The following is a 27,456-nucleotide window of genomic DNA, read 5'->3' on the forward strand; positions in this document are numbered from 1 at the left end:
GCAGAAACACAATGTGTGTTAAGATTTTTTTTTTTTTCTATATTTCATATAATTTGGAGATTAATAATTTAAGTGGAATTTCAACAGAATCTTACTAAATAATATTTGGAATGGAATGGAATGGAATGGAATGGAATAGCAAGATTAGGCAGGCTAATCAGCTTTAAAACATTACATGGCCATCAAGTGAGTAAAGTGACAATACCTTGTCTATTTTTAGGAAGCAAGAACAACCAGGAAATCAGCCTACAGATAATTAAAAAGCAACACCTTTATTTTTACCTGTCCCATGAGAAGAAAACAAGAGAGTGGAGCCTGCAAAGAGATGTGAGCAAGGTAAAATGTAGGTTCTCAGAGGGAAATGTAAGCTTAAATGTGATGTTCTCTCTTCTGCTGTGTGTCTCAGGAAAAGAGGATCTTGGAAACCCCTGAAAATCTGCAACTTCAGTTTGCTAAAGTGTAGTCAAATGAGTAATTCTTCACTGTCAAAAAATAAGTGAGGTGAACTTTTTAGTCTTAAATCTTGTCTGGTAGGAAAGGAGTCTCAAGGGTAGGTGACAAGTGCCAGGTACTTCATTTCTTTGGCAATGATGAATCGCTGCTCAGGGTGAGCTGACATATTCACAATCTCTGCCTTGTCCTGGAGAATTCCTCTGTGCTGGAGCAATTTTTTATGGCAAAGCTGGAAGAGGCCAGGGTATGGAGAGAGCCTTCCTTGTGGGCAGAGACCTAAAGAACACTTATAACTTGGAGATTACTCAGTCTATATTCTTCTAGAGCCAAGGAAAAGTCTCTCTCCCTCTCCCCCATCCAGAACCACTGTCTCTTCATACAGCCCATCTTCTCCCTCAGGGCAGCCAGCCTATTTTGCCAGCCCCTAGAAGTGGCAGCTCTCAGTGGCTCGAATGTATTACTCAGAATGGTGTGAGGAGATACCAGTTTCCAGAGGAGCAAAGGTGATTTAAGACCTGTCCCTTTTGCAGCCCAAGTTCTCAGTGACTGCTATGGGGATCACAGGGGCTGGTAACTGCTTTGGGGAGGGAAGGCTTCCAGGATGCTCTAGGAGAGGAAGAGACATTTATTCAGGGTCACATTCAAATTTCAATGTGTGCATCCTAGAAATTTCCTCCTGACAGGGCATATAAGCAGAGGAGTTGATGGAAATGGGAAAAATGCTGCTTTCTTCTTTTTTTTTTTTTTTACAGGGAGGGTGGAGAATTCAAAGTAAAAAAAAAATCAAATAAAATCAATTGTGTTTTTATCCCTGCAACTTCTGGAGTGCAGAGCTACTTTCATTAGTATTCTGTAGCTAAATGCTTGCTGCCACTTCTTCCCCAGCAACAGCTTTCTTGAAGAATATTAATATTTCAGAATTTGTAAGTTCCCCTTATTAGCTCTAATCACAGGAATACAAAATCCTCCCCTGCTTTTGGCCCCAAAACGCTGTGTAATTTTGCCACGCAGTGTTTCACAAATATCACTGCCTTCATCACGATGAAGATGTAATCTCTCCCTAATGTAACACAGCTCAGAAGAATTAATGAACAAATATTTGTTACACATTTAGAGGGTTGTGTATGAAAATTGCTGGAGGTACAATTTATGAAAGAAGCTTATAAAACAGTTGCAAAATAGCTTTTCTTGTTTCTAAACACCTTGTTCTTTCCCCCTAGCCATGAATGAGAGCTAGAACCCTTTTTTTAACATCTAAGGGGGAACAGGGGCGATGAGGAAACCCAGTCCCTCTCACCCCCTGTTTATTCAGATCAGTCCTGGGGTTGGTTCTGCAGAAAAGGGCATTGGGTTAAACACACACTGGGCTGAGCAAACAGGTTGAAAATTCCCTTGGACTTTCTCACTCCCAGCACTGTCAGCCTGCCTCCAGCCCAGCTCAGTTGATCAGTGAGCAGGCTTTGCTTGGCAGGCTGCTTTGGCCAGATACTTCCTCAGGGTTTGTGTCTGCTCCAAGAGGAGGATAACCAGGAGAAGGATGACGGGCCTACAGGTAAGAGGTCTGGTGCCTGTGACCCACCAGTGCTGGCTGTAGACCCCCTTTCTCTGCTCACACTAATTTTTTGGGCTCTGTTTCCTTTCATTGTGCCCCTCTTTTGTGTGTCAAGGTGTGTTTTTAAAGCTTTCTTGGGATTAAGTATTTTGCCGTGTTTCATCTATAAATAATCATTTCTCTCCCTCTTCACCTCCTTTGGAAATCATTCCTGGTCAGGACCTCTTCATGGTGGGAGTTGTTCTTTCCCCACCCTCAGCATGCACTTCTCCTCCCATCCTGGCTGCCAGGGGGTGTTTCCCCCTCAGCCTATGAAATCTGGCTGGCAGCATCTGCCCAGATGTTGCAACCCTGGCCACCATCTTCCCCAGCAGCCCCGGGGAGCAGCTTCTCTCAGAGCTGTTTGTCAGTATCCCTTGCAGGGCACCCTGGAACAGCAAGGCTGTGGCCATGCCCTCCTCTCCAAGCCCCAGCAGGGCAGCTAGCAGGAGCTTTCCCTACACCATTTGCCAGAGCATGAGGGAGCTTTGGGAGAAAGCTGTGATAGGGTGGGTTTGTGGCTCAAGCACAGGAACATAAGGTTTGCACCCCTGAATCTCATCAGCACCTCACCACTGTTGTGGGGGGCCAGCTACCCCAGGTCCATTGGGGTGCGTGCAGGAGTGGCAAGGCCTCACCCCAGGACACGGTGGGTCTCAAGAGATTGTGCAGGATCATCGTATTCTCCCTGGACTTTGGGGATGTCATTGTTACTAAGCCTGTTCCTAGTCCTGGAGATACATGTGTGTGTTCCTCCAGCTCCTTCTGTAATGCTCATTATTTTACACAGTGCTCTTACAGGTCTCATTCACCTCTGAGGAGTCCTGTCTCCTGTCTCCTCAAACAGTAAAATTTCACTGTGCTTCTTCCCTGCCTGTCCATGACACTTCCCAGCTCTCATTGTCCTCTTTTAGCAGCAGGGGAGCCTTGCCCCTGTACAATTCCAGATGAGGGTCCACCTGGTTCATGTCATGGCTGAGACTGCACCTTCCATGTCCATCTTTGACTCACTGCTAGCAGCCCCTAATGCCTTGTTGGCTGTTGTGGCTGTGGCTGCAGGCTGAGTGTGGGTCTATCTGGAGCTGCTCATGGGAACAGGCTGCTCTGCCAGCAGCTCCTCTCTGCGACGTCACACGTGTCCCTACCCTGTCATCACCTCACCTGCTCCACCTTCTCTTGGCATCTGTTCTCCAAAACTGTTGGTTTACCCTTCATCTCTGCTCCCCTGGCATCCATCCCCCTCCTCTGTTGTCCACAGAGTGTCACGTCCCAGCCTAGAGCAGAGCAGGTCCTTTCAGGAAAGGTCTGGCCCTGTACCATCTCCAGCTCTTTTGGAGCAGAGAGATGTTGAAATGTCAGGGGAGGTGGCAGCTGCTTCTGGGGATATTGGACCTGCAGCACCAGGGCAGAGCTATGGTTTGTGTGCTTTGGATTCAGCCTGCAAGGAGGCTGTGGAGCCCCACACAGAGGGTGAAAGACCTGCTCTGCTCATTGCCCCAAATGCTCATGTCAATGTTTTTGCATTTGTGTTAAACACTCCAGTGCTGACTGGACTGAGCTGATAAGAAGTGCCATGCTTCTTGTTGAGAGAGGAATGTTGTTTCCCTGTGTCCTGCAGCAGGAGCTGATAGAGAAATATATTATGCAGTGTTTGAAGAAGGGTCTTAATTATTTTGCAGGCTATGTGTTCAGACTTCAAATGCGTTTTTCCCATGCCTGCTGTCTAATCTGGAGAACAAAAGGTTATGGTTTATAGGTCAGAGCACAACACCCATTGCGAGCACTCTGCTTTACATCCCAGTTATTCCAATCAATGAGCTTTGCTGAATTTTTTATGCTGTGCTGGGCTTTTATCTCTCTCATTTTATTGAAAAACTACAAAACAAAAACCAAAGTGGAGTCAGATGAATTCCTAAGGTCCTATTGGCATATAAATCTACAGGATCTTGAACAAAATAACAACAGTAGTTAAAAGCAGGACTGAAAACAAAGAGCCACAGAGACTATTTTGTGTAACAGAGAAACCAGCTGCTCAATTACAATAGTGCCTATCAACCTACCCAACCTGGAGATATTTATAACTTATCTTGGAACTGTAGAGTCCAGGCAGAGACCTAGGAGAAGGTGCTCTTGGACTCAAATCATGGTGCCACTTCACAGAGAAGGGTTAGGTTCCATTTTCACAGATTTTTCAGCCCAGGAAGGATGCTCTGGTGCTGAGCAGGGAGAAAGAGGTCATTTCCCTTGGTTTGGCGGCACAATGCAGTGCATTTTGTGCAACACAAACTGCGAAGTGGGATGTGGGAGATGGGCTCGGAGGGTTGGAACGGAGAAAGGCCATGATGTGCCTGGCCTTTCAGTGCTGCTCCCACCCACCTGCAGGGTCCCCGCATGCCCCAGAGCCCTGGAGCATGATGATTCCAAGACATGCAGGGAGCACAGGTGGCACAGCTTTTTGAGAGCCCAAATACTGTTTGACACCAACCCTCTATGGAAGGTTAGAAGCCTCTCTGAGGTATGCCACAGGGAAAGAGAAAATGAAACAGGCAATAAGAAAAGCCACATCCAATCTCTAGGCAAAAGTCTTGGAGCCACACTCGGGGTGATAAATCACCAGCAAGGCCTCTCCCCTCCAGCAGCTGCAGTCCTGCCAATGTATTTTTTTTAGCCCTCAATGCAGTTACCTGAGAATTCTCTTTTTTTTTTCTTGGCAAGAAAGAATTTATTTGACCAAACAATGACGCAGCAGCTTCTGCTGCCACTCTCAAGGCAGTGGGGCAGTGCCACGCTCTGCAGCTCCTGCTGCAGCTGGAAAAGGCAGCAGCTCCGCATCCAGCCCAGTGGGACAGTGGCCCCTGCACTGCTGCCACAAGATCCTTCCTTCCTTCCTTCCTTCCTTCCGCCACTTCCTTCCGCCACTTCTTTCCTTCCGCCACTTCCTTCCTTCCGCCACTTCCTTCCTTCCGCCACTTCCTTCCTTCCGCCACTTCCTTCCTTCCTTCCGCCACTTCCTTCCGCCACTTCCTTCCGCCACTTCCTTCCGCCACTTCCTTCCGCCACTTCCTTCCTTCCTTCCTTCCGCCACTTCCTTCCTTCCTTCCTTCCTTCCTTCCTTCCGCCACTTCCTTCCTTCCGCCACTTCCTTCCTTCCTTCCTTCCTTCCGCCACTTCCTTCCTTCCTTCCTTCCTTCCTTCCTTCCTTCCGCCACTTCCTTCCTTCCTTCCTTCCGCCACTTCCTTCCTTCCGCCACTTCCTTCCTTCCTTCCTTCCGCCACTTCCTTCCTTCCTTCCGCCACTTCCTTCCTTCCGCCACTTCCTTCCTTCCTTCCTTCCGCCACTTCCTTCCGCCACTTCCTTCCTTCCTTCCTTCCTTCCTTCCTTCCGCCACTTCCTTCCTTCCTTCCTTCCTTCCTTCCTTCCTTCCTTCCTTCCTTCCGCCACTTCCTTCCGCCACTTCCTTCCTTCCTTCCTTCCTTCCTTCCTTCCTTCCTTCCTTCCTTCCTTCCTTCCTTCCTTCCGCCACTTCCTTCCTTCCGCCACTTCCTTCCTTCCGCCACTTCCTTCCTTCCGCCACTTCCTTCCGCCACTTCCTTCCGCCACTTCCTTCCTTCCGCCACTTCCTTCTGCCGCTTCCTTCCGCCACTTCCTCACAGCAAAATCTCTGCTTCCTTTCTCCCCTCACCCCAGCAGTGTGGCACGGGGCTGCCGGGGAGCACACGATGCTTGCCATGTACACAAACCCTCCAAAGAACCACGGACTGTCCCTTCCCAGCTCTCCATCAGCATTCAGCAGAGCCTGTCGAATCTTGCTGGTTGTGCTTCCAGAAAATCAGCTTGTTCCCTCTCCGTCCTCTTCCCCCTTCCCTCCCCTTTTCACCAGGGCTGCCCCGAAGGCAAATGTTCGGACCACCTTTATGTTACCGGCAAAGGAGGATGCAGTGTGGAAGTCTCAGTTAATTCTGGAACTGCTGCAGTCCCATCAGATACTGCTGCATTTCCGTTTAAAGGAAGGGAGGGGGGGAAAAAAAAGTGGGGGTGGGGAGAGGGGGAAAATGCTTCAATACAATACATTTGCCAAAGCTGCTTAGGTGACCTACTGCTTTGCATATCAATATGCTGCTTGCAGAACCCAGAGGAGAGCAGCTCCTAGTGATGTATATTCATTTGCAAGACAAGAAAAATATCCTCCCTGAACCGATGGAAACCAGGATGTTTTCAGGTTCAGACTAAGCAGGGCTTCCAGCGAGCCTGGGCCCCCTGGGGATGGTCTTCTCTTACAGGTCGAAGAAAGGAGCCTGAGGAAAACATCTGATTTCTCAGGAGATTTCAGGCTTGCTCTCTGAGTGTCTGCTATACTGGGAAAATTATAAGGCAGCTGCAAATTGCCCAAGGTTGAGCACCCCTTGGGGGGAATAATCCAGGTGCTGTAGTACTATATATAAAATAAGCCATGCATAGGGACTTCATCAGTCCACTTTAATCACAGACCTGTGCCTCCTGGGGGGTCACACCACACTGAGGATGGTTCCTGTTCCTGCCAGGGCTGCTCAGTGCTGGTCACAGCCAGGACGTGTGACAGCCAAGCCCTAGGGCTCCTGGGCTTTGCCATCCTGGCACTACTGTCTGAAGGCTGATGAGCAGCCCTGCTACTCTTTGCAGTTGTTAGAGGGTAACATTAATATTTAACTCCCTCCCCAGGCCACGGGGCTGAACCACTGGTCGCTGCCAAAAAACACCTCTGCGTTCACTCAGAGTTCAACAGAGCTGCTTTGTGGCTTCCTGTAGCATCTGAAGGGATTGTATTTACATTTCTGACAGTGCAAAGCTAAGATCTCTGTTATTCCTGCTTCCCATATGTGTCTCAGACTTGTTGTGGGGCTTTTCCCAGTGCTGCAAAGCTGGGATCTGCATTCACCCTATCCTGCGGCTTTTAGCCATGCCCAGACCATGGCAGCTGTAGGCAGGACAGGTATGGGAGGACACGTAGGTCTGTTCCACCCATGGGTCTCTTGGGAATTCACTGCTCTAGAGACCCAGACAAGCACTCAGTAATGGATTAATTCTTGCTTACTACCATGGTGGTGACAGTTCATGCCCAACAGGACAACGCTTATTTAGGGCAGATCAGTGACACAGTTTAACTTGGCTGTGTTTCCCTTCCTCCCTCATCCCATCTAAATCCTGACCCTTTCTTTGAGCATGGGAATTTGTCACAAGGCATGTCAACCAGATGATTCCCAGTTTCATTCCCTAAGAATCTGAGGACCCAGTGAACAAATTTGAAAGGCAGTCTGCAGATTTTGGAACGCCCATGACTGAGGCAAAATCAGACTGAACATGAATGGTGCTAGCATATATCCATAGTTGGTGCACAGTTTTTCCTCTCCATCACCCTGTTGTCCTTGAGTCAGACAGTATATGTGATATTTGGGTTAATTCTCAAGTGCCTTGATGGAGCAGAATGTAGTCAAAATAGACATGCAGACTTAGGAGAGCAATTCCTATCTGTACTTCCCAGCCCAGCACACGGTTAGCTAATAAAGCAAATCCAGGAGCTGTGAAAATGGTCTGTGGCAACATGCAAGCAGATCACTTGAGAAAGTCTTAATGCATACAAAGAGCTGGAAAAATGCATGGGAAAGCAATGGGTGGGTTGTTTGGAGGGGTTTTGATTGTGTTTTCAAAACAGTGATGAGCTGTGTGGTTTATTTTACAGTACATGTCGGGATTTGGAAATGAACATGTTTCTGAGGATCCACGCTGTCCAGGAGCATTACCAGAGGGACAGGTACTGAGGTTTTTTTAAGTGCTTTATCAAAATACACTCTTGAGTGAATATCTAATCCCTTAACTGCTTTTCATCTTAACGTGTTTCATTTCTCTCTGCCACCATGAAAATCTCCAGGAACCTTCTTTATACAAGACTGGAGTAATAAGATGCTGGCAAAAGTCAGAACTAAAGATTTCTATTAATACTTTCTATTTTTAAGTTATTTGTGAGCTTCCAAGATTCACCTTGGGTGTTAAGACTTGCCTAAATTACCTCTGCTCAGCAACAGGGTTTTTTTTTCCCAAAAGGAGTCTGCAATACAAGTGGCTCAGCCACAGTGAGAAGGAAGCCACCAGTTCTGGATTAAACCAGAGCAGAAGGTTGAAAATTGTCAGAGAGATATACTCCTGGAGGAGAGGCAGGTTTCACAACTTCTGTAGGAATGGGGTTCAATGAAGCTGACATACGAGTCTTTGGCAGGGGAGAAGCTTGTTTGTAGGAAGGGGACATGAATGCCTGTAGTAATAAACTGAGAGATTCATTTTTAAAAGTAACTTCTAAACATGTTGGATGAAAATAAATTATGTGGGGTTGTTCTGTTTTAAGGAAAGGAATCACAACCCATGTGGTGCTACCATCTTGGCGCCCAGAGGCAAGAATGAAACCCTGAAGAGTTAATCCTCTCTCAGCTCCTTTTGTGCTGGCCTCCTTTACACCAGCACACACCCTGAGGCTGCCTGTGGCTTCCCTTGGATCTCCTGTAATCCTTTGGACTTGGATGGCAGCACATCTCCTATGAAGACAGGCTTAGAGGGTTGGGGTTGTTCAGTCTGGAGGAGGCTCCAGGCAGACTTTATAGCACCTTCCAGTACATAAATGGGGCTACAAGGGATCTGCAGGGGGACTTTTCACAGGGGCATGTAGCGGATAGCACAAGGAAGAATGGCTTTAAACCAAAAGAAGGCAGGTTTAAATTAGATATTAAGAAATTTTTTACTCTGAGAATGGTGCAACACTAGTACAGATTGCCCAGAGAAGCTGTGGATAGCCCATCTCTGGAAATGTTCTAGGTCAGGTTGTATGGGGCTTTAAACAACCTGGTCAAGTGGGAAGTGACTCTGTCCATGGCAGGGAGGTTGGAACTAGATGATCTTTAGGGTTCCTTCCAGTCTAAGACATTCTAGGATTCTATTACTTGGTTCTTAGTCAATTACATCCCTTGGTGCTCCTCTACCCCATCTATGCAAAGAGGCCAGTAGAATTAAGGTCAAATGGAGACTTTTTCAACTTTTGCTTTTCCTGAGTTTTCTGGATTTCCCCAGTTCTGATATTTTACATGTTGTGAGGAAACTAACACACAACACAGGGACACTTTAAATGCAAATGTCCCCTAGGTCTGCATAGGGGCCCACGGCGTGCTCACAAGGAAGACAAACTGCTGTGCTGATTCAGGCTGGTAGTTTGTCTGGTGCAGTGTCTTGTTACTGAGGCTGGCTAGGAAAAAAGTGATATAGAGGCACCTTAAAACTGGAAGATCAATAGTGGTGGCTGCTGGTCTAAAAAGGCAGTGGGATGTGGTGGATGTGCTCTTTGAGGAATTCCACAGCAGCACCACTTTCCAGAGCAGACTCCTCAAGCTCCTGGCTGAGGTGCTCTCATCTGGAAAGAGTGTAGAGTCTGTATCAAAAGAGTTAATAGAAAAATCTGAAAACAAGTTAGACAAAAAAGATCTTCAGTCCCAGGAGTGGATCCTTTCTCCAATGCAGTATTTATAAGACTGGCATCTGCAGTAGTGCTGGCTAAGATAAAAATTCCAAGGGTTATTGATCCCCCTGCTTCACTGCATACCTGTACTGACAAGATGGAGCTGGAGGACTAGAAGCTATACGCACTCAGAGAGCTTTAGCTCTCCCCTCTGCCTACCTCTCAGGGCAGGGTTTGATACTGTATGGATGGCTGGTCTGCTAAGCAGCAGGATACAGGATGCTACAGTAGACCTTGCAGGAGAGAGAGGAGATAGCAAATGGTGTATGACTGTCCCACTGGGGTGTTTCCTGCAGTTCTTGGATGTCTTGGCTTCTTGCTCATCTCAAATAAATAGATGGTGGCCTACTTAGATCAAAATGCTCATTTTCTGTTCTCTGAAAAAGAGGAATCTGTCCTCCAGTTATGAACTCGTAAGGGTTGCCAAAACCTGTGCTAGTTGTACCCACAGCTCTGCAAAGGGGGAAGTGCCCCCTTTGTACTCCAAAAGAGGACTCTCACTGTGCAGAAACCCTGCAGGAAAGCAAAGGCTCCTACACAGGTCACTGATGCTTTTGGGCAGCAAGCAGCACTGTCAGGAGGAAGCAGTATGACACCAAAACACCTGCTCTGGGCACCGGTTCCATAGGCAGAGGGCAGGAAGAAAAGGGAGAAATCAGTGCATTCAGCTTCTGTAAGTCTTTATTAGCCTTCTGGAAAGCCAGACAGACATGATGATCTGGGGTAACCCCTCTGAACATTTGGTCTGAGAAAAGTTTGTGCTCAATACTGATCTGCTTTTCAGTCTGTATTCACTGGGAATTATTTCCTTTTCCCTGATACTCCTGTTTCTGACCCTGTGCAGCACCGCCCCTTGCAGCCTACTCCACTGCTGCCTCAGTGGCTGTGCTGACTCCTTAGGGCACTTTTGTGGCATGTGGGAATGGTGTTTGGGGTCTGGCTGGTGCCTCGGAGGAGCAAGAGCACACAAGTATTGAAGCAGAAGCACAGCCTCAGGAGAGCACAGCACCCTACCACATGTGGGTGTTGTTTGCTGTGTCAGTGCTCTGCTGGAGGCTTCAGAGCCAAGTTCCATGCCACTGCCTCTCACTCCTTATTTTTCCTTCTCCCATCCAGAATAACCCTCAAGTCTGCCCGTACGGCCTGTACGCGGAGCAGCTCTCAGGCTCTGCCTTCACCTGTCCCCGGCCCACCAACAAGCGAAGGTACCGTGACCCCTGGCAGTGTGTGGGGGATGTGGCACTTGGGGTGAGCACTGGGGAGCGGTGGAGAGGCTACCTCAGTGCCACCAGTGCTTTCTGCAAAGCTAGAAGAGTAAAAAGCCTCTGCTGTGCACTGGGAGAGGGACAAGGACAGAAGACCATGGGAGAGGGAGAGAAAAGGCTTTGGTGGGGCGAGTGGGTTAAGAAAATGCTGAGAAAGGAGTGATTAGGGTGGGAAAGAAAGTGGTTTTCTGAGCAAGATGAGGAAGGGGGGAGATGTTCTCACAGGGACCACATGGTCCTGAAAGGGTTATGTGTGCTGTGTGAAACAACCCTGTGGTTTCAGCCCTGATGCTTCTATGGAAAGATCACCCCTGCCACTAGCACTAGGAAACACTTGATGGTGGACAGTGTCAGAGCCAAGCCTCTGAGAAAGACTCTTTCCTCCTAAGGGATATTCCTGCACACTGGTTGGGGCCAGTGAGCTGCTAGCTCAGTCTGTTCCCATTTTGGGGCTGCCCAGGGCTTCAAAAAAGTGCCAGGCACCCAGCATGGTCTTTAACACCTCAGCAGTGCTGGGAACAGTTTGTTCCAGCCAGCAGCAAGCTTCCCAGAGCTCTGTCCCGGTTGTCATGCTCCAGCCATAACCAGATTGCAGAAGATGGGTTTCTCTTTTTGCTTCTCCCACTGTGGCTCTTCTGTCCCTTTTGCTGCTTGTTCAAATGAAAGGCAAATGCATCATCTGAGATGCCTCTGCTCTCCAGGCTGGTGCCAGCTCTCAGTGTGCGTGGGAAAGGGATGAATCATTGTTTGCTGCACGAAGTTGTCCTTGATGGAATTTTTCCAGCTCTCAAGGGAGAGCTCCCTCCTCCCCTCTCCCACTTTCCCAAACTGCAACCACCACTGTTAATACATCAAAAGTATTGTCTGCCCTGCCTAGCTCAGGCTTTTCTGATCACCTCTGCTCTCTCACCTGACTGAAAGCCCAGCTTCAGGCTTGGCTGCACCATGCAGGGTGTGTGGATGCCAGGGTGGCAGTGCTGGCAGGGCCCACAGCCACAGTAGGCAGCAAGGAAGGAAAGTGATGGTCCCAGGCAGTGACAGAGGCATGGGGGACCTCCTAAAACTCTGGGCTTTGCTGAATGGGCATGGCCAACCAAGCATAGGATGCTACTTTTTGTAATCCATCCAAATTCAGACACAGGCTGTCTCCAGAGAGCTCCTCTGTTCTTTCCATTGGACACTGCTCATCCCTATCTTGTCTGAGCCACTTTATAGCTGTGTTTAAACAAGCTTCTTTTTCCAACTGTGAGATTGCTGTACTTCAGCAACAGAAAAAAGCTGTATCCTTATTTTTCACATGCATATGTGTGAATGTAGACATAAGTAATTACACGTAAACACACATTTTCCTATCTAAAACAGGACATGTTTGTATTTAGAGCCTGTAATAAAAGCCATCTCTCTGGAAACCTCTGGCTGTGAGCTGTTGTTTGCTATGTAATTTTAATATTAATATAATTAATATGATATTTAATAAACCTTTTGTTCCAGTTGCCACCCATATAAATATTATTTTAGGAGCTCAATCAGCCAGCAGCTACCCAGAGGGTTTAACCTCTTCCCCAGGCTAATCCACGTGTTTTCCTTCTTTGTAGCTGGCTGTATCGAATCCTACCTTCAGTCTGCCACAAACCCTTCAAACCTCTTGAGGAGGGCCACTTGACACACGACTGGGATGAAATTGAGCCTGACCCCAACCAGGTAACCATGTTGGAAGGAGCCCTGGTCCTGCCAGGAGGACAGTCAAATGTCAAACTAATCAGAAGTGCAAAGGCACTGAGTTGCAGGAAGTCTGAGCAGAGCCATGGGTTCTTGGGGTTCTGATCAATTCAGAAGCAGGGTCTTGTCCACCACCTGTTACTGTTCTTCACCATGGTCACCCATGGAAGGACAGCCCTCAATGCTTGTTGCTTCCCATCTTGACAGATCCTTGTGCTGCTTCCCAGCACGGCTACAGTGCCACAGGGTTAGATCTGTGCTACCTGGCATCTCCCTGGGGGGGCTTCTGTTGGTCACCTTTTAACCTGCTCTCTCTTCTCCTTCAGTGTTCCCCATCAAATTCCCATGCCCCAGCTCAGCTGGCAGAGCAGCTGCATGTCTTTGTCATCCATCCTCTCCTTCCCTGTATTTTTGGAGGGGCTATTGGATGCCAGCCCATTTCTCTGCAGCCCTCATGGGAAATCTCGCTTCCTTCTGGACAGTCACACAGAGAGATGGCATTTGTCTTCCTCTGTTATAGCCTTGCCATTGTCTTTAATCATGATTTCTTCCCTGCCAGCCTCAGAACATTTGGTTTTGTTGATCTGTTGCCATTCTCCTCTCAACATCATCTCATGGTCATTGGTTTTCACTTCTCTAAGGTTTTGCCCTTTGATGCATCATGATTAGTAAATTTCCAGCCTCCCAGCAGCCTCATCATTTGTCTAAATAATTTCCCAGATCGGCTGGAATATGTTTTCCAGCCATTGACCAAGGAGCAGTGACAGGCTCATATTTACATGCCTTTGGTGCTCCTTCCCAGATGAAGCTCCAATGACTTCTGTTATCACCTCATCCATCCTTGATGCCCTTTTACATCTGCCTTTATGGTTATTTATGATTACAGTAATTCCAAGATGCCCAGCTCTTAAGCATTTGAAACCATTTACTTGCAGTACAGCAGCAAAGCTCCTGCCCACTCCCTCTCTTGCCACTTTCAATGGCAACCACCAAACCCAGAAGAGTATTTCCTGGCAGTAAGTGGGAGCCACTTTCCTGCTTTCCATCTTATCCTGTCTGAAGCAGAGCCAGAGACAAGGTTCAGATTGTTGGACAACACCTACTCTTCCCTGTGATGCTTTGTGTTTCACCCAGGTACTTAAGGAGCTTCAGTAATCCTCATCCATCTAAAAAGATGGCCATATGGAGGCACCTTATGCAAAGACCGTTGAAGTCAATGGGAAAAATGACACTTTAAAATTATCCAAGGACAACGGCAGAATTATTAAAGAGACAGATGACAAAACTGAAAAGGAGTCAAATGTGATGCAAAAATATGGAGTGGCATCTGAGGAAGAAATGCAGAAACAGAAGAAAGCTCTCCAGACTGGAACAGAGATGACAAAAGGAAGCTATGATTGAGAGGCAGGGAGAAAACAAATACCAATAACAAATGTCACAGTTAAAAAAAAACAACAAATGCAAACAAAAAAATCCAAACAAACAAAAACCCTTAAGACACAACAAAACCCAAAAAATAAAACAAAACAAACAAACAAAAAAATCCCCCAGACAAACATAAACCATGGAACTTCTCGTGAGAGGATGCAGGTGGATTCAAATCCAACAAATATTTTGGGCTCCTCTGGCACCTTTTGCCTGAGGACCTCAATAGGCTTTGCAAGAAGTAATTAGTGCTGGTCATGGCTCCTGCTCATGCAGGCAGAGCTATTTCTGCCTTGGATGTGGGGAAAATGAGGTGGAGCAAACAAGAATGTTATGTTTGGGTCACAGAAGGACTGAATCATTCAGCATGGAGCATGGGACCATAACAATTTGACTGTGGAGAGCTGGCTTATCTGAATTTCTTTGCTCTCAAAAGTTATTAATAGAGACAGATTTTAAATAGGGCTTTTTTAACCTTGGCCCTACACAGGCCTGCCAATTACTTTACAAAATTATGATTAAACATTTTAAAAGCCTCTGTAATAAAAACTTTTTTAAAAATTAAAAACAAACAAAAAAAAACCCCAAACAAAAAGAAACCCCACTTGTAAACCAGATGATCAAGGCAACAAGGAAAGAGAGGGAAGAGAGAGCTACCTCAGCAGAGGGAGGACAAGGGTCTACTTTCTTTTGAATTAGCACCATTTGTGTTCTGATCACTGGCACCTCTTTCTTGTTTTTTGTTTCCTGCAATCTAGCTGCGATGGAAACCTTTTGAGATTCCAAAAGCTGCTCAGAATAAGATGGATTTTGTGAGCGTAAGTTGGGGAACCAAGGCATCCAGGCATCTTCCATCTCTGTTTCCCCTCAGTGGGTGGCAGGGCACACAAGATGCTCAGAACTGGGGTAATGGCAGTTTTGAAACCACTGGGCTTCCACAGCATCTATGGGAGGGGAGAGGATTGCAGATTTCAAGCAACTGGCAGTGGGCTTGATTTTCTTCATTGACTTTCAAGGAACTCTTAAAGAAAAAAAAAAAGCCCCAACCATCAGTTTTCCCCAAACCCTTGGCTGGAAAACACTAGCTTACATGGATTTTAAGAAACCTTATTGTATTAAAGAGAATCCAGCACATTTGACAAAGGCCACACAGAGAAAAGGCTGGTAGTAGTGTGGGAAATGAGAGAGGAGGTGAGACTCAGCAAGAGGGTGGGATGAGGGGAGGAAAGAGGGCTGCCCCTGCTCCCCTGCCTTCTGCTCACCCCTGGTGCTTTGGGTTTACCTGTAGGGACTGCACACCTTGTGTGGCGCCGGTGAGCCCAGAGGACGCAATGGCATCGCAGTCCATATTTTTGTCTGCAACACCTCCATGATTGACAGGTCAGTGCCACTGTGCTGCTGGCTCAGGCTGCTCCAGGCTGTCTGTCTGCCACCAACTTGAGTCCAGCTCCCAGCATGCCTGCATGTCCTGTGTCTGGGTGTGCACAAGCAAGTGTGCTCTCCATGTCCACAGCAGGTTGTGCTCTGTGGTCAAACACTGGAGGAGTGGGTGAGGAACCACCAAGAGAATTAGGGAGCTGGACATGGGGGTGCAGCAAGAGGAGATGTGTTGGATTTAGGTCCTCTAGCTGCTCCTCAGAATTCAACACACATGCAGCCATCATTGCTGCTCCCTGCAGCGGCTCAGGGGGGAAATCAGCCCCACTCCCCACCTTACAATAGCTGATGTGCCCATGAGTAGAAAGGCAGGGACCAGAGGTCAGAGAACATCCTGTTTCCAGGCTGGGCCATTTACTTAAGAGCTGAACTTGATGATCCTTGTGGGTCCCTTCCAGCTCAGAATATTCTGTGAATTTGTGAAACTCTGCCATGTCAGTCTCCCAGCTCAAAACTCCCAAGCTGTGGCTGTGATGTACACAAATGCATGGGGCTTATAGAGCCTTAACCTTTGTGTTTCCCTTTTTCTTTAGATGCCTTTATAATTCAGATGGAGACTTCCTGATTGGTGAGTTGATGCTTTGGCTTCTCTTTTCCTCCAAGTTGTTCTACCTGCCTCTTTGTTCTTCCAGAACCCGGGGCTCTACAGCCATGATTTGGAGGAGAAGGTTGGCTTCACCCCCATGCCATGCAGATTTGGTGATCTGGCACCAGCTCGGCTGTTGGGCGAGTTGCACTGCTCCTGTGCCAGACCTCAACAATTTGAGCAGTGACCCTGCTTCTTTGCCATGGTGCTCAGGGATCATTTCCCAGTGCTCCCCAGACTGGTATTAGACACGCCACAGGCAGAGGTTTTCTGAAAATCATAAACCTCAGGATTTCTGAACAGTTTACAGTTAGATGCCTTTGTTGTTTTAGCCCAAGATTATTTGGCACGGCAGCTTAGCTCCCGTGCTGTGCCAGCCTCAGGCAACCAGACTGCCACAGTGAGTGTGGAGGTTGACACATACAGTCCACACATGCTGAAAAATATTCTGAGTGGTATCAGAAGTCAGATATTTGCTTGTATCTTTCTTGAGTAGGGAACAGGAATGCCCTCGGGACACCAACAGGAACATTTGTCCCATCAAATAGCTATTAAATTGTTCTCACTCACCTCCCTCACCACTGTGAAGTAAAAATGCCAGGGCAGGTTTTGTAAACCTGCTAGTTTTTCAAGTCAAAATGTGAGCTCTCCTGGAAAATAATGCAGATGTTAGCAGAGTATTGCTTCTACCCTCAGGAAGCAGTTATTCCCAGACATCTCACATTGCCACAGTCATGACAAAGATGGGTAGATGCACTGTTTCATATGCAGGTTGTGAGACAGAGAGGTATGGACCCAAAAGTATCAAATCCCATTTATTTGGACTTTGGTGGAAACGTTACACCAAGGGGCCAGGAAGCTTTGGTTCATACAAGTATGTTTTGTGACGTGGGGATGATGGGGCTGGCCAGGAAGCTTCACTCCAGAGTGGGTGTCTCTGCTGCAAGAGTCTGCATGGGAGCCCAGACTCCCTTCGTAGGTGTGTCAGAAAGGGCCCCGTGCTCTTCCTCGAAGCCTGGGTGCTCTGACAGGGACAGAGAAGGTGGCCATTATCACACTACTTCAGCTCCTCTGCCTGCATTTTATTTCCACAGTGCCCCAGCAAGGAAAACTGCTCATCACAACTGAGTTTGGGAAGATGCTAGTGGAGCCAAATGAAATTTGTGTCATCCAGGTAAGGGCTGAATGCACCTTGCCTCTGGCTCAGAGCCAGATGTTGGAACAAGCCAACTCCTACACTTGGCTGCTCATGGTTTGTCAGCAAAGTCCTGGGAGGATCCTAGTGTCTTTCTTTATTTTCCAGCAAGGAATGCGTTTCAGTGTGGAGGTGTTTGGGGAGACCAGAGGCTACATCCTGGAGGTGTATGGGGCACACTTCGAGCTGCCTGACCTGGGACCCATTGGTAATGATCTCCTGTTAGACCTACAGTGAATTTCATAGGGACAGACATGAATTGTGAGCCCAAATCCATCACATCCTCACATGCACACGCTCTTTCACAAAGATGCTTTCCATTCCAGCACTGTTATTCCCCAGAAGAGCAAACATCTGCCCAAAAAAATGTGACAGACCAATCGTCCAGAGATTCCCCTGGAACTGAAGGGACCATTTATCTCCACCTTCTTTTCTACTATTTTCTTTCCAGTTCTGGTTGGCGTGTCCCCATCTGCTGGGTCTGAACCTGTTCCTACCAAAAGAAACCCGAAAGGCCATTACCACTGATGCCTCATACTGACAGATATGGCATAAACTGGAGTGATAGGAGAGAATTTTCCTGGTAAAAGGAAGGACAGATCGCAGAGGCAACTGAAAATTAGATATTCCTGAAGGCCCACCATTTTAGATTTAATCAATTTTTTCACCCCTACTTCTGTTAAGTGGGGAACCTTGGAGCTCTAGATTGCTTTAGAGTCAGAAACTGCTTCCTCTGGAGAATTAGAAACCAATAAAATGAGCAGCACAGGACTTGGATCAGCAACACATTCACATCTTCGTGTGGTGCTGCTGGGGAGGATCTGCTTTCAGTAAGTGCAGATCTAGCTCTCATAAATCACAGATCCTCTGTGCCAGATGCCTCCTCATCTGTGCAGACTCACAAATCGTGGAGGCACAGCCTCTTGCTGCCATGACAAAGATATTGTGAGGAGACGCAGCATCTGAAGGCCTGCTGCCCACACTGTGATTTCCCAGTCAGCTTTCTGGCAGTGCTCAGCTCAGGTTATATCACCTTCCTTATCCTTTGGGTACTTGCCTCCAAATTTATCTTGCTGAGAAAAACACCTCCTGGTTACTTCTACTAAGATTGTTTTAGGGAAGGGAAGTGAAACTCCTCTTGTAACAGCTAAAATTGTCACAAAACCAGTGCCAACAGTTCTCTACTTTCAGTGTCAGGTATTTTGGGGTTGGTTCTTTTGTTTTAGGCTGGATTGGGGTTTTTTCCCCCACTAGATATTTTTAGCTCTCAGCATGATCTAAAGGACTGGCCATGCTTCAAGCAAATTAATTGGTATTATCAACCAGTAACAAGCTTGGTGTGGCACATCTGCATTCAGGGGCTTTTGTATCTCATGGCCATGGTGAAAGTGGAGCTGGTCCTTCTTTCAGTGGAGAACCAACCCAGCCTGGAGCTGTTCAATGGAACCCCACGTGAGCATGTCTTATGTATGACATGCTGGGCACATCATTTTCCACATGGAGCCTACAGTGATTTTTCAACAGCTTGCCTTCTAGCCAGCTTTTTGCCATCCCTCACTTACCATACCCTGTGCCTGCTCCATTTGATTATTGATATGGTTGCCCAACCTGTTTGTTATAAGTTATCCCATTAGCTAGTTTTTCAGACACAGTTAGACTTTCTTTGGGATTTTGGTTTGGGGCTTTTTTTCTTTTTTTGTCTCCAGAAGGCAGGAATCTATTATAAGGCTTACTTTCTGGAGAAAAGAAAAAAGTGCACTTGCCTGTAAACCTTTTCAGAAGGTGGTAATTATAAGAGCTTCTCTTCTCACCACCTACCCGCCTTCCCCTCAGAGACCAAGATCCTTTGTATTTCAGTCTTACTTTATTTTAACTTCACTTTTCACTTGAAAAAAAGTGACAGCTGGAGAAAAGCGGTGACTGTTAAACCTTAGCAGCGGGTAGTAATGTCTGCATTTTTATCCAAGAAATTCAAAACCACTTTGTAACAATAATACTAATGAGGAGAAGAATGCTCCAGCACCCATATGGTGCTTTGCACTTTGAAAATGCACTCTTCACATTAAGCAACCCCTCAGTATGCCCGAGTCTGTAGGTATCACTATTTTATTGCTCTCTTTGCTAGCACTCAGAAATGTATTTGGCCCCCTTGTGACATGCCTTGTAACTTCTGCATGGCTAAGCATCCTGTCAGCAGGATATCCAGGAACAGAGCACAATTCATCCTCCATTTTTCACTTAATTCCTGGTTGTTACATGCCTTTGATTGAGGATGATGTACTAATCTCGTTCAAAAGTCAACTAGTGGAAACCTGTCTTAGTCACAAAGGGAGCATGGACTTGAACACTAGGACGAATTACAATTACCTACTCATAGCAGCATAAGAAGTACATGACTATTTCAGGTTTCATGGTGGGCCAAGAAGCAGTTGGGTCATTCGTAACACAGAAGGCCATCCACAAAGCCAGGAAATTGCACCAACCTCTCACTTCACTAGCAGATTGCCCAAAGAGCTTTGTCACCTCTCCTTCTTTCCCAGGAGCCAATGGCCTGGCCAACCCACGTGACTTCTTGGTGCCTGTGGCATGGTATGAGGACCGCCAGGTGCCAGGGGGCTACACAGTGATCAGCAAGTACCAGGGCAAGCTGTTTGCAGCCCAGCAGGTGAGGATGTCCTGGGAGAACAGGTAACACTGAAGCGCAGTGACGGCCAGTGCATGGCTTGGGATATGCAGCTCCGTAGCGTGGCTGTCATCTCATGAAGTCCTGCTCAGTTATGTGGAGCAGAACTGAGCCCTTGTCTTCTTGGGTCATTCATTTTCCCAGCTGAGGATCCTCAGTCTGGGAAAAAAGCGTTTGTGAAGACTTGGTTGTCCAAAAACTCAGCAGTGGTCTTCACCTCTGTATGTTTATAGTGACAACATAGAAATGAGGAGCTGGTGCTACTGTGAAAATCCAGAGTTTCCTTGCCAGAGAGCTGGTGTTTCAGCTGGCCTTGTCCAAACACTGCCTGAGCACTCAAAAGCTCTTAGAGACCAAACCCCAGAGGGAAGGCTGAGGCTCACCAAGCAGAAATGCTGAGGAAAACCTCATCCTCACAACACTGGGCTGTGTTTAAAGAGCTGTCATTGTACCTCTAACCAGTACTAAACCCACTTTTCACTTGGGAAAGAGCAGCATCCTTCACATGTGCAGCATGTTGGAAGGGTGTATGTGGTAATCCTCTGTCTCTTTGCTTTGCTAGGATTACTCACCCTACAATGTTGTAGCTTGGCATGGGAACTACACGCCATACAAATACCACCTGGAAAAATTCATGGTCATTAATGCTGTTGCTTTTGACCACGCGGTAAGTTCTGGAACTGGGCAAGGCAAAGCAAAATTTTGTGGCTCCCATAGCATCCAAACCCACCCTGAGCTCCAGGGGCTCTATGCCTCTTAAATATCTTGTGCTCTAAGAAACAGTGTGAAATCTTTTGTGCTGCTTTCCCTAAGTCCAAACCAGGATTTCATAGGAGAATACATTCTCCTTTGTGGTACAGAGGCATAACTGGAGGTTGATCAGCTTCTTAAACAGCTCTGTGCAGCTTAGCATAGAATCTCTGTGCCCTGGAGGAGGAATGAATACTGATGCCAACATACACCGTGCAACTCAGCAAAAACACTGTTGCTTCAAATTCTTGCCTTAATTTATTTCTTGCTATTGGACAGACTCCTTCCTCTGGTTCCTCTGAGTCCAGGACTGAATTTCATTTTGAAGAGCTGGCAGCTTTCAATGTAATAATTTCTAGATTTTATGGAAAATAACTAAAGCCAAAACTAATGTGAACAACTCATCTAAGAAGGAAACCAGTCCAGTGGGAGAGGTGCCCACAGCAATGCAAGTGGGTTTGCAAGGGAGACTGGAGCATTTCTAGTGAGAAAACCAACAGAGAGTATTGTTTAAAACTCCCGAAAATTCTGCCAGAAGAAGGACAGGTTTGGGATCAAAGCCCAGAAAATGATTTTACTGGACTAGAGATTTCAACAAGCCACAATTTCTCTGCAATTTCTTCTCCATTTGTAAACTAACAGGGCCATGAGACTAAATGCTTCTAGCAAGATGTTCCTGTCCTCTGTAATTGGCTGAGGAAAAGGTGTGGTTTAGTGGTAGGAGTGTTGGAGACTGCTCCTGGAATTGCAGTACCTCCTCTTGCAGTGTTGTCCACCCTTCTCATCTATGCTGCCAGCTACAAGGGCTAGGGTGGGGAAGGATCATCAAAGCTGTTGAAGGAAAGGACAAACCATCCAGACCCATTTCTTGTCCCCCCTGTACAGCATGGAATTGTGATACTGAGTGCTGTTCCCCAGGGTCCCAAATCTCATCTACACTATCAGATGCAGGTGACAAAAGTGCTTAAGCAAAGGAGAGGCTGAATCAGTCAGGTTTATTACCACCTGAGTGATGTGAGCACAGCTCTGAGCATGTTTCATGCTTTTTTGCCTTGCTTTTTTCCAGGATCCTTCCATCTTCACTGTCCTGACAGCCAAGACAACCCGTGCTGGAGTGGCTCTTGCTGACTTTGTCATATTCCCCCCGCGATGGGGGGTAGCTAACAACACCTTCCGTCCACCTTACTACCACCGTACGTCTGTGCTTTCTTGGCTGTGCTTGAGCCCAGGACTGCAGAAAAGAAACAAATCTCCATTTATTTGAGTGCATGCACAGGGAAGCAGCAGTCTGGTTTGCTGTCCTTGGCTCAGTTAGTCAGCTTCTTGGAGTCAGTCAGTCCTCCCTGGAAAATGGACAAATCCAAAGATGTTCCTATTTAAAGCATCTCATGAAAACTCAGAGGTGATGGGCTCATTGCTTCTGCATAGATGGATGTACTCGAGGGGCTCCCACAGAGCCTGGGTGCATATTGAACTTGGCATTGTACAAATGAGTCAGATATTGTCCTGTCATCCAGCCAAGAATCACTTAATATCTCATTAGAGTACATAGATAAAGAACAGGAGAAAGGGAAATACCATCTTACAAGCAGTGAGAAGCACAGAGGGGTGTAGAGCTTGCACTTGTATAGTGAGATCAGAGTTATAGCAAAGGAAGGAATTGGCTCTCTTCAGCCCTTCTTCACCACCTGCATTGTGATGGAGGTACTGCTCACATTTAAGAAGCCAGTGATGAGGAATTGGCTTCTCAGGCAGGGAGTTGGTTGATATTTTTTGGATTTGATTGCCATCTGCAGAGCTGATTTCTTTTTGGCAGTCTTTTGGCTTTGTCTTGGCAGAGCATGGCAATATGTTGCACTGAATGGATGCTAGAAATCACTGGATTCCAGACATGTGACTGCCCTTCCAGGGAGAGGATGAGACACCCTGCTCTGTGAGACTGAGAGGGAAATCTTGGCCATCCTGTACCCCTTACATCAACAGATAACAGGCTCCATCTCAGAAGCTATCAAGTGACCATGCTGTGGTCACTTTGAAGTGCTGAGAGGCTCTCTGCACACTTATTAACCACAGTTTAACAGCCAGTTCCTTCTGCTACTTAGATTATTTCTAAGCACCTTGGAGGCCAGCAGAATTAGTGGCACTTGCAAGCATAGCAGGCAGCTCTGCAGTCATTTGAGTAAATCCCACAGGCAAAGTCCTACCCTGTCATTCTGCTTTCATTTGCAATAATGAGGGTGACATGAAAACACATCTCCTGACTGGCTGGGATAGTGCCAAAGCACTTTTTCTAGCCCCTAAGAGATGAGACACACTGCTGGTTAACTATAGTGGAGTGGCTGCTCATCAGCAGAGCTGTGCTAATTTTACACAGATGCATTGTGAGCCATAACAAATATGAAGGTGTTCAACCTTGCTTTGTCTGTGCTAAAAGACAGAAAGAACTCTCCTCCTCTTGTCCATGTTGTGATGATCTAAGAGTACCCATGAGGACAGCTGTGGCTGCCATAGCTACTCACCTGACCACAGCACCTCAGCCATCAGCTTAAGCACTAAATTCATGATGAGCAGGTTGCTTGTCTGCCCTACCCCAGCCATGGAGGGGAAGAGCTTGGGTGAGCAAGGCAGACATTGTGATAGTCAACTATCAAGACTCTGCACATGTTAATTCCTTCTGAAATTAGTGCTGTGATGAGAATCATGTTGTGTTAAGAGAGGCATCACAGGACTGAACAGCTCTGGAGTAGACATACCATATTGATTTCAACACGTTCAGTTCTGCTGAACTCCCTTCCCTCCAAGTATTTCACAAGAGGCTTATTTTGCTTGCCAGAAATCCTTTGTTGCTTCCTCTCCTCAGGCGCAGTGGAAAGCCTGTGTTCAGAGAATTTTGATGTACTCAAGAGTTACGGTTTTCATATTTCATTAACTTTGCCCCAAGTATAGCAATGGTGTTTCAAAAATATTGCTCTTAGACAACATAACAATTTCACATACAAAGGGGGCTGTGCAGCTTATAAATACTGACTTCTCCTGGCTACATTTACATCCTTAGAGGCTGTGAATTACTTCTAAGTATTTTTGAACTTGGACTGAAAATCTCTGATACAGTTTTTATACCATGGGCATGTATTAATTCTGTCTGACACAGTGCTTATGTGATTCTCATGATGGTGGGTCCTTAATACCTACTGGCCACTAAGAGATTTTAACTGCACAACATCCTGCTTGTAGACAACACTATTTAACTAACAGGAAAGGGAGGCACACCTAAGTTGTTTGGGATCACATATGAAATTTGCAAGCAAAGAAGAGACTGGACTCTGCTTATCTCGTAAGTTCCAGGCTGGTTTCCTACTTACCTGCCCAGTCTTCCTAAGAGATATTAAAATTCCTGTTGCAGACAAATTGGCTATCCAGCTCTCAGGGTCTGTACAGCAGTTTAAATGTGCCAAGTGCAGTACATGACCAGGTTCAATGAAAACCTTGTAACTATCCAGTCTTATGTGAGACACTGACAACTCAGAATGAAAATTAATGATTGTTTGCATACATATATAGGCCAGCCCTGCTTTGAGCTAAATTAGTTTTGCTGTTAAACATTTCAGACCCTGGGTTGTACTTAACAAAGACTGAACTAGTGGTTAAAAAGGGCTATATATAAAATAGCTACGGAAGCATGTCCTGGTTTTGCAAAAACTAACTGCTGAGCAGAAAGTTGCCATATTGTTTAGTCACATCAGGTGTAGGAAAGCTGAAAGCTTGGATGACAGTTGTTAAAGTACTTTGCTTACAGGGAGCAGAACTCGGTAAGTACTGAATGATTAGATATAACCATCCTTGCCTAAGTTAGTGGTATGTTACTCTAGTGGTTTCAGAGGGTCTACTGAAAGTATTCTTCCTCAGGGAAGGACAGAATTTGGCTCCTTGTCCTTGGGCATACAGTGGCTGTAGAGAAATAGGCAGATAATGCATGAATTAAAAGCATAAGTGCCTGACTGCACTAGAGATGGTAGAAGAGTATCAAAATAATTTCCTGCTTATAACCTGGGACAGCAGAGCAAGCTCTCTCATAAGGCTGTTGATCAGGTATATTGAGCCTGTAACACAGGGATGATTTCTAAAGCTTCACAATCCCTTATCCAAATCTGTAAAATCAGGTTACACCATGCAGTCCATATACAGGTGTATTACTTACACAGTTCAAGATGGCAGGAAAAGCACAGGTCTAACAACGTCATTTAGGGATTGATAGAACCACCTTCATTAAGGTGATTTCTAATGAACATCCTTTATCAGGGAGCTCTTTTTCTGGATCCAGGTAATAAAATCCTGTACAACTTTACAAGCATTGCCTGTAGGATCCCTGTTGTCCCCTAGCATGATACCCCGTCTAGAAACTTCCACTCTGCCCTCTGCTTTGACCAGTTTAGCTCATGGGTTTCAAAGAGCTGACAGGCTGTCTGTGATCCCTCCCAACCACCCTTCTTTGCAACCTCTTCTCTTTGCCTCCTGCAGGGAACTGTATGAGTGAGTTCATGGGGCTCATCAAAGGCCACTATGAAGCAAAGGAGGAAGGTTTTCAGCCAGGAGGCGGCAGCTTGCACAGCATGATGACCCCTCACGGGCCAGATGCTGACTGCTTTGAGAAGGCAAGCAAAGCCAAGCTGGAGCCGGAGCGTGTTGCAGACGGGACCATGGTAAGGAGCCAAGGGAGCTTGTAAGAGTTGGAGTACACTGTGGCATAGTGCCCACTTTTAAACCAAAGCCTAGTACTGTCGCTTCTTGCTGGCAAGTTGGACAAGTACTTGGATCCAACTGCTGCAGCATTCAATTCCCTCACCAATGAGCACAGCTCAGCTCCCAGGAGCTCCCCTTGAGACATCCGATGCCAGGCAGCTTTGATCATCTGCCCACGTAAACTGCTGCCTGAGCAGGAAGCTGGGAATTTCGTTTTTGTCTTAGCCTATGGGCAAAGAAGCAAATGCCCTGACTGTCCTCCTGTCTCTACCCCCTAAAATCTAATGATGATCATCAACAGACCTTGAACTAGAGCTTTTGGAACAACCTGGCTTTCCTGGGCAGGCAGAGAGTCCAAAGTCACTCCTGAGATCTGACTAATTCCACCATTGACTCATTCTGACAGGTCTGAAGAGCATTCTCCCCGAGTTGTTCAGGCTGAAGACGACCTGGAAATACTGGACCATGTATACAAATCCTGTTTGTGGTAGAGCAGACAACTGGCCTAGATTTAATTTTTTCCTCTTATACCCTAACCTACCTTTCCTCTTCCCAACAGGCCTTCATGTTTGAATCATCCCTCAGCCTCGCCGTCACCAAATGGGGCCTCCAAACCTCAAATCGCCTAGATAAAAACTACTACAAGTGCTGGGAACCTCTGAAAAGCCATTTCAACCCTAAATGCAAGTAAAGGGAAGTGCTTGCTACATGCACTGTGAGTGAAGGCAGGGGAATCCAGCATACCCATGTGTGATGGCACAGTCAACATGGGCAGTGCAGAATGCTCCAGCACAGAACAGCACTTCCACCAGCCACCAAGCCATGAAAACGATCATCCCTAAATAATGTGGGAAATGCATTAAAACCATTATTCTTAACTTTCAAGTATCCAATTAAAGCATTTCTGGTGACATGTTGAAACTGAAGTACTTGCTTGGCTCTCACTACATGTAGCTGGTGTGAAAGCTGCACCTTTTGTGGACACGAGGTGACAGCTGGCTCCTGTTCACAGGGCCTCCTGAAAATAGAACCCAGTGTGTCTTTCCCAGGGAGAAGTCAGGGACTGACAAAGCATTGTATGCTCTCTGTATGGGAAGAGCTTTATAAACAGAGCTGAAGGCTCTACCCAGCCTAAGTCCACTATCAGAGCAAGCCACTTCAACCTGCTCATCCATGGAGGGCTGCCAAGGAAAGACTTGCTTGCCAGAAAAGTAGACCACAAATGAAAAAAGGTTGGAGAATCCAAAGCACTTCACTGCTAAGTGAGGGAAAGTTTCTATCCCATGCTCTGGCCATCCTGCAATATTGACTTGTTTGTCAGCACTTGACAAACTCTCTCGCTAGCTCTGTGCTAACCTGCAGCATAGCAAATGGGAAAGGGCTTCTCTGGCCAGTCCAGGCATTTGTTCCTGGGAAGGTACCTGGAAAAAAGCTCAACTGCAGACACGATGGGGGACTTCAACACTGATTGGAGTATACAAGCGTCACCCCCAGCTGGTGAATTCCACAGGGTGGAGGCAGCAAGCAAAGCCCAAGAAGACTGGGAACCAGAAGCACAGCCCAGGCACCCCACACTTCAGGCCTGTATTTTAGCACATACCCACACAGAAGTTTCTAAACTTGGTGCCACCAGATCTATGTTTCTTACTTCCCCAGAGAAGCAATTTTCCCAAAGAGAAAGAAATGTAGACCTGAGACACACAGTTATCAGTCAGTTACATCCATCATCAGTTTTGGATCTGCACCAGGTCCTTGGGGAAAAAAAAAAAGGCATCAGCTTTGAGCAAAGTATTATAAAATCTACAAGGAGACGTTTACTCTAAAATAGCCAATTCAGGAAAGGACATTTGGGAGAATCAATTTGCCAGAGAAGCTGATTTAATCAGACTGATCCAGGGATAAATAAGGTCTAAATGTTTCACAGGCAGAGGAAGAGCTTTTTTTTCTATTTGGGACCTAAATTATCATCCAGTGACCTACAGGCATGAATTTCTCTCATACAGACACAACACCAAAGCATATATGGGTGGTAACACATTAGTCAAGGGTAAAATTCCACCCTAGATACCTGAAGGGA

The 27,456-nt window shown here is 46.6% G+C and overlaps 1 protein-coding gene across 1 annotated transcript; it reads left to right on the plus strand.

The window, feature by feature from the left end:
• Positions 1–1,847: 1,847 nt before the first annotated feature.
• Positions 1,848–26,305, plus strand: HGD (homogentisate 1,2-dioxygenase). Its single transcript, XM_005523882.3, has 14 exons — positions 1,848–2,005; positions 7,762–7,833; positions 10,696–10,784; positions 12,440–12,545; positions 14,747–14,806; positions 15,277–15,368; positions 15,959–15,993; positions 17,106–17,185; positions 17,315–17,414; positions 19,747–19,871; positions 20,452–20,556; positions 21,706–21,832; positions 25,158–25,339; positions 25,939–26,305. Exons 1-14 carry the CDS (start codon positions 1,991–1,993, stop codon positions 26,068–26,070), a joined length of 1,320 nt encoding a protein of 439 aa, XP_005523939.2. The 5' UTR covers positions 1,848–1,990; the 3' UTR covers positions 26,071–26,305.
• The last annotated feature ends 1,151 nt before the right edge of the window (positions 26,306–27,456 follow it).

Source organism: Pseudopodoces humilis, chromosome 2 (genome assembly GCF_049639895.1).
Source record: "Pseudopodoces humilis isolate 2021_Gansu_Grassland_sample_001 chromosome 2, ASM4963989v1, whole genome shotgun sequence".
Taxonomy (NCBI): Eukaryota; Metazoa; Chordata; class Aves; order Passeriformes; family Paridae; genus Pseudopodoces; species Pseudopodoces humilis.